Here is a 6,848-nt window from a genome sequence, read left to right as displayed (position 1 = left end):
CAGTGTCTGTGATTCCCTCCAGCTCTGTGTTGGAGGGCAGTTCAGTGACTCTGATCTGCAGCAGTGATGCAAATCCAGCAGTGTTGAACTACACCTGGTCCAGAGAGAGTGAAGGACAGTTGGAGCAGCTGCAGACTGGACACACTCTTACCTTCAATAGGACCGACCTGAAACACAGAGGCTGGTACCACTGTACAGCTCAGAACAAACATGGCGACCAAAACTCATCAGTGATGCTGGACATTCAGTGTGAGTATTACATAACAGCCAATTTTACCTTGTCACATTCATTAGGAGGACAAAAATGTACAGATAATGTACTCACCCCATTGTCATCCGAGATGTTCATGCCTTTCTTTCTTCAGTCGAAGAGAAGTTATGTTTTTTGAGGGAAAACATTTCAGGAATTATCTCCATATAGTGGACTTCAATGGTGCCTGCAAGTGTGAACATCCAAAATGTAGTTTAAATGCAGCTTCAAATAACTCTAAACGATCCCAGCCGAGGAACAAGGGTCTTATCTAGCGAAACAACCAGTCAGTTTCTAAAAAAAATAAAAAGGTGAGTACTTTTTAACCTCAAATGCTCATTTTGTCTAGCTCTGCCATGTGCATGTGTACTCTGTGTAATCCGGGTCAATACAGTTAGGGTATGTTGAAAACTCCCATCTCATTTTCTCCTCCAACTTCAAAATCATCCTACATCGCTGTTTTGCCTTTTTTTGTAAAGGGCGTTTGACCTTCTTTGCATGTTCACTTTGTAAACACTGGTTCGGTACATCTGCAGCGATAAAGGATGATTTTGAAGTTGGAGGAGAAAATGAGATGGCAGTTTTTTGACTTACCCTAACTGTATTGACCCGGATTACACAGAGTACACATGCACATGGCAGAGCTAGACATGACGAGCGTTTGAGGTTAAAAAGTAGAAAATGGTCGATCATTTAAACTGCATTTTTTGTAGTTCAAACTCAGGGGCACCATTGAAGTCCATGATATGGAGATAATTGCTGAAATGTTTTCCTCAAAAAATATAATTTCTTTACGACTGAACAAAGAAAGACATGAATATCTTAGATCACAACGGGGTGAGTGCATTACCTGTAAATTTTTGTTCTGGAAATGAACTATTCCTTTAATGTAATCCTTTGTTCATATTGTCATGTGCCCATATTTTTATACATGAAATGGAAGAAAACATTGGTGCCAAAAAGGCACATGTGACTTGACATGTGAAAATTTTTCTTTTGGCCCTCCTGTAAAATATCCTGAAATATCACTTACGCCCTTCTGATTCTCACCCCTCGATATACTCTCAAGTGGCCCAATAATGTTTGAACACTTTTGGACACTTGAGTCACTTAATGTCTGAATATTATTACATTAAATAACAAAATATCAAACCACATGGCACTGTATATGTAATGGCACTTTCAAACAGTTCTTCCAAAGGTACTCTGAGGCAAGCCAATTCATTTGGTGGCCATCTTTGAAACGCCTCTCAGGCTGCTATTTCAATCATGCAAGTGCAGCTCCAATCTCTCTGAATGAGGAAACATCAAATTTTTGAATGAAATCTGACAACAACTGCATCATAAATTTTGTTTCTTATGCTCAAGTAGCTTTTAAAAAAAGCTTAATTTTGCACTAGACCAGCTATTGTTTATAGTTCTAAGCATGTGTCTCAAAATGTTGATTGTTTTGGCAGTGCCATGATTGGCTCTTTTATGTAGAAGGCAGGACTATTCTGCCATATTGGAAGTTGCACTTTCTCTCATTCATAATTTATAGGAGTGCTTTAGATATACATCTTTGTTTATCTAAAGTCTTTGGTTATTCCTTCCTAAATTAACCATTTATCTTTTTCCTCAGATGGCCCCAAAAACATGTCAACTTTAGCGATTCCCTCCAGCTCTGTGTTGGAGGGCAGTTCAGTGACTCTGATCTGCAGCAGTGATGCAAATCCAGCAGTGTTGAACTACACCTGGTCCAGAGAGAGTGAAGGACAGTTGGAGCAGCTGCAGACTGGAGACACTCTTACCTTCAATAGGACCGACCCAACGGACAGAGGCTGGTACCACTGTACAGCTCAGAACCAACATGGCAGCCAGAACTCATCAGTGATGCTGGACATTCAGTGTGAGTATTACGTAACAGCTATTAGCACTCATTAGCACCTTTGATTTAGTAAAATTATGAAATGAACAGTTATGGTGCCGTAATTGTGTTTTGACGCAATAATAGCTACTATAAAAAAAAAAGTTTATTCTTATTAAATTCAATCCCAAATAATAATTAAAAAGCCTCTAATTTGTTCCGTTAACCTTACCACATTACTGTTTATTTCAGTTTTATTTAAATGTGGGACACAGTTAGAGCTTTAAGTTCACAAACTCAAGATTCATACTGATTTGTGCTTCAGTCTGTTTCTGTTGAGTTCCAAACATTGTAGCTTGAGACCTTCAGACAAGTATGTCTGGATTCTAGTCAGTAAGTGTTATGACTGTTGATGCAGCACTGTAGCTTATTTAGCCACAATTCACACATGCGTTTGTGACACTGTTTTTGCTGCATTTTTACATCATGCTGATCTAACTAGTGTGAAGAGGACAGAGCCACTGGAAAAACAGAGATCACAAGTGTTAAAGTTAACAATGTCAGTCCACTTCCAAAACAAATTATATTTACATATAATGTACTCACCCCCTTGTCATCCAAGATGTTCATGTCTTTTTTTCTTCATTTGTAAAGAAATAGTTTTTTGAGGAAAACATTTCAGCATTCAGCAGACTGATATGGTGCCCCAATTTTAAACTTCCAAAAGGCAGTTTAAATGCAGCTTCAAACGATCCCAAATGCGGTGGAAACAAGCGAAACGACCGGTTATTTTCATTAAAAAAATACAGTTTAAATACTTTCTATTCTCAAATAATTGTATTTTCTCCCTCAACTTCAAAAATCATTTCAAAATAATCCGACATCGCTGCAGAAGTACCGACACAGTCTATGCAAAGTGAACATGCAAAGAAGATCAAACACCCTTAACAAAAAAGGTAAAACAGCTGTATAGGATGATTTTGAAGTTGAGGGAGAACACAAGATGGGATATAGGGACATACCCTAACTGTCATGAACCGGAAAAAAACATTTACAACCGCATTTGGGATTTGTTTGAAGCCGCATTTAAACTGCATTTTGGAAGTTCAAAATCGGGACACCATATCAGTCCATTATATGGAGAAAAATGCTGAAATGTTTTCCTCCAAAAACATAATTTCTTTACGACTGAAGACAGACAGACATGAACATCTTGGATGACAAGAGGGTGAGTACCTTATGTGAATCTTTGTTTTGGAAGTGGACTTCTCCTTTAAAGTCCGTTGGGTCCAAAAGCAACATTTATCATTGACAGGAGCAGAATGATTACAGTTATTGTTTTTCTCATTTTTCAGATTCCCTAAAAATCTTTAATACTTTCAGATCCTCTAGCTGTTACAGAACTGATGATGTACCTGTGTGTTTCTGTGAGGCTGATGGGAATCCCTCTTCTGAACTGGAGTGGCATCTGTCTGGACGTCCTGTCACTAACTCTTCAAACACGTTCATCAGTGAAGAGCGATTGAGCAGCACAGGCTTGAGGAGCTCCATCACTCTACATCAGTCTCTCACACACACATCCACTCTGCAGTGTGTCAGCAACAACACTCATGGAACTGCAAGAAAACAACTTCAGCTGCCTCTCTCTCATCTGCAGTTTGCAGGTGAATCATGACAACATTGTGTCATTATGTCAGGAACTATATATTCTAATGAAATGATATCCGTCAAAGAATTAGCTAAAATAATGTTTTATGCTAAAACCTTAATATATTTATTATGTTGAAACTGTTTTATACAATACATAAGGAACCTAAGACTGCTGTATTGTGAAAATATACATAAATCTGTCAGCCCTGTCTGTGAAACTGGGCCTCAGTTAACTAATTTGATATAAGAGCTTTTTATGTGATATTTTATGTTATCACAATAGATTGTTATTTCTTTTAAACTCATTAAAGGAGTAGTTCACTTCCAGAACAAAAATTTACAGACAATGTACTCACCCCCTTGTCATCCAAGATGTTCATGTCTTTCTTTCTTCAGTCGTAAAGAAATTATGTTTTTTGAGGAAAACATTTCAGAAATTATCTTCATATAATGGACTTCAATGGTGCCTGCGAGTTTGAACGTCCAAAATGTAGTTTAAATGCAGCTTCAAAGGACTCTAAACGATCCCAGCCGAGGAAAAAGGGTCTTATCTAGCGAAACAACCGGTAATTTTCTACAAAAATAAAAAATGTATGTACTTTTTAACCTCGAATGCTCATCTTGTCTAGCTCTGCTGCCAGTGCATGCGCACTCTGTGTAATCCGGGTCAATACAGTGTCGAAAAACTCCCATCTCATTTTCTCCTCCAATTTCAAAATCATCCTACACCACTGTAGAAGTACCGACCCAGTGTTTACAAAGTAAACATGCAAAGAAGGTCAAACACCCTTTACAAAAAAGGTAAAACTGTGCTGTAGGAGTGATTTTGAAGTTGGAGGAGAAAATGAGATGGGAGTTTTTTTTATGACTGAAGAAAGAAAGGCATGAACATCTTGGATGACAACGGGGTGAGTACATTAGCTGTAAATTTTTGTTCCGGAAGTGAACTGCTCCTTTAATGTAATGCTTTGTTTATATTGTCATCAGATGCGTCCATATTTTTATACATGAAATGGAATAAAACATTGGTGCCATAAAGACGCATGTGACTTGGTGAAATGTCACTTACGCCCTTCTGATTCTCACCCCTCGATACTCTCAAGTGGCCCATGTTTGAAGACTTTTGGACACTTGAGTCACTTAATGTCTGAATATTATTGCATTAAATAACAAAATACCAAACCACATGGCACTGTATATGTAATGGCACTTATTCAAACAGTTTTTCCAAAGGTACTCTTGAGGCAAGCCAATTGATATGGCGGCCATCTGGATTCTAGTCAGTAAGACTGTAGTGTTTTGCAAATGCACTCTTCTGACTGTTGATGCATCAGCAATGTAGCTTATTAAGCCACATTGGTTTGTGACAGTGTTTTTTTGCAGCGTGCTAGACTAAGAGTGTGGGGAGGTCAGAGCCATTGGAAAAACAGAGGTCACAAGTGCTAAAATTAACGATGACAGTTAAAGGGGTTGAACTGCCTTTGTTGTTTTTTTTATTTTGTGCTGTTCTCTGGTGTCCACTTACAATGTTACAGGCTATTTTCTGTACTGCTTTTATTCCCCCTCAGCACAACACTCTGTTTTGAATAGGCGTGGTGGATTGTAGACTCAGAAGTAAATGTCCACTCCTATGGTTGGCTAACAGTGTACATTCATTCCTCATAGATGGACGCTGCTGTGATTTAGGTTTAAAACACATAATTAACTCAGTATATATCAAATATATATCATCTGTAAGAAGAGATCAACCAATAGTGACCACGTAATGAAAACAGTTACTCACACTTTTGCAACATCACTGTTGGATCCAATATAGGCGTCTTTTAGTTTTAATCTTTTGGACTTCCTGCATCAAATTGTGTCACTCCGGTTACTATATAACCTTGGTTCCCTGAGATAAGGGAACAAGCACCGCTCGCTGACGCTATGGGTGATTGTAAACAGATCTGCCGTAAAATCAAGTAAACAAAGGACTGAGTTCTTACTGACACGGACTGGAACGTCATTAAATATTAAGTTCATCCACTGTTTCCTAATGTTGGGATCAGAAGGAAGACAATGCAAAGAGCATCCTGTTGTTTTCAGAGCCATCTTTATTGTTTGGTTTCTGCGTAAACCTGCATCTTTGCCTCTTTGGTAAACACTACATGTGTGAATCAGTGAGTGGGGCTAAACAGGGAGCAATGTCGATCTTTTTCTGTTGAGACAGTGATTGTCTACCTATTACATCATAGAGTGGAACATTCAAAAAGCTGTCGTTTTCGCAGACTTTCTTCAATATAAGTCAACTGTCAAAAGCTCAAGGGAATCTTGGGTTCTCAGTTTATGACCCTTTCAAAGTCAATAGGGTCCAAAACAACACTCAAAAGAACAACATGTACACAGTTTGGATCATCATGAGAGTCAGTAAATGATGGCAGAATTCTCTCTCTCATTATACAATGGCCCCAAAATATATTTGAACATGTTTGGACTCTTCAGCCACACAACATGTCTGAGTATTTTCTCATTAAATAACAAAATATTAAACCACATGACATCTTTAAAATAAATGCCTCTTGTTTTGCTATTTTGTTACCTAATGCAAATGTATTTATATGTTTAGTGCTGTTTATGTCCAAATAATTGGCCACTGTATGCAGTATGTAACCTTCCCCAGTTGCCCCTAAAAACACTTCAGCTTCAGCAATTTCCTGGGCAGTTCAGTGACGCAAAGCGGTGCAGTGATGCAAATCCAGCAGTGCTGAACTGTAACATTTATCATTGAAAGTAGCAGAATCATTACAGTTTTTGTTTTTCTCATTTTAATACTTTCAGATGCCCCTAAAATCTCTCCATCCTCCAGCTGTACCGGAACTGATGTAACTGTGTGTTTCTGTGAGGTTGATGGGAATCCCTCTCCTGAACTGGAGTGGCATCTGTCTGGACGTCCTGTCGCTAACTCTTCGAACACGTTCATTAGTGAAGAGCGATTGAGCAGCACAGGCTTGAGGAGCTTCATCACTCTACATCAGTCTCTCACACACACATCCGCTGTCAGCAACAACACTCATGGCACTGCAAGAAAACGACTTCAACTGCCTCTGTTTCATCTGCAGTTTG

At 38.6% G+C, this 6,848-nt stretch overlaps 1 protein-coding gene across 1 annotated transcript in view; it reads left to right on the top strand.

Annotated features, from left to right (window-relative positions):
- Positions 1-5: 5 nt before the first annotated feature.
- LOC127160988 (B-cell receptor CD22-like) overlaps positions 6-6,848 on the top strand; it is a gene marked incomplete at its 5' end in the record, with an annotated part of 40,704 nt that continues 33,861 nt past the window's right edge. Inside the window, 2 exons of the mRNA XM_051103635.1 lie at positions 6-249; positions 1,872-2,138. Coding sequence (XP_050959592.1) covers positions 6-249; positions 1,872-2,138 — 511 coding nt within the window. The remainder of the gene's footprint in view (positions 250-1,871; positions 2,139-6,848) is intronic.

Source organism: Labeo rohita, unplaced genomic scaffold (genome assembly GCF_022985175.1).
Source record: "Labeo rohita strain BAU-BD-2019 unplaced genomic scaffold, IGBB_LRoh.1.0 scaffold_517, whole genome shotgun sequence".
Taxonomy (NCBI): domain Eukaryota; kingdom Metazoa; phylum Chordata; class Actinopteri; order Cypriniformes; family Cyprinidae; genus Labeo; species Labeo rohita.
Note: the sequence above shows the minus strand (reverse complement) of the source record. Positions and strands in the feature narration are given on the sequence as shown.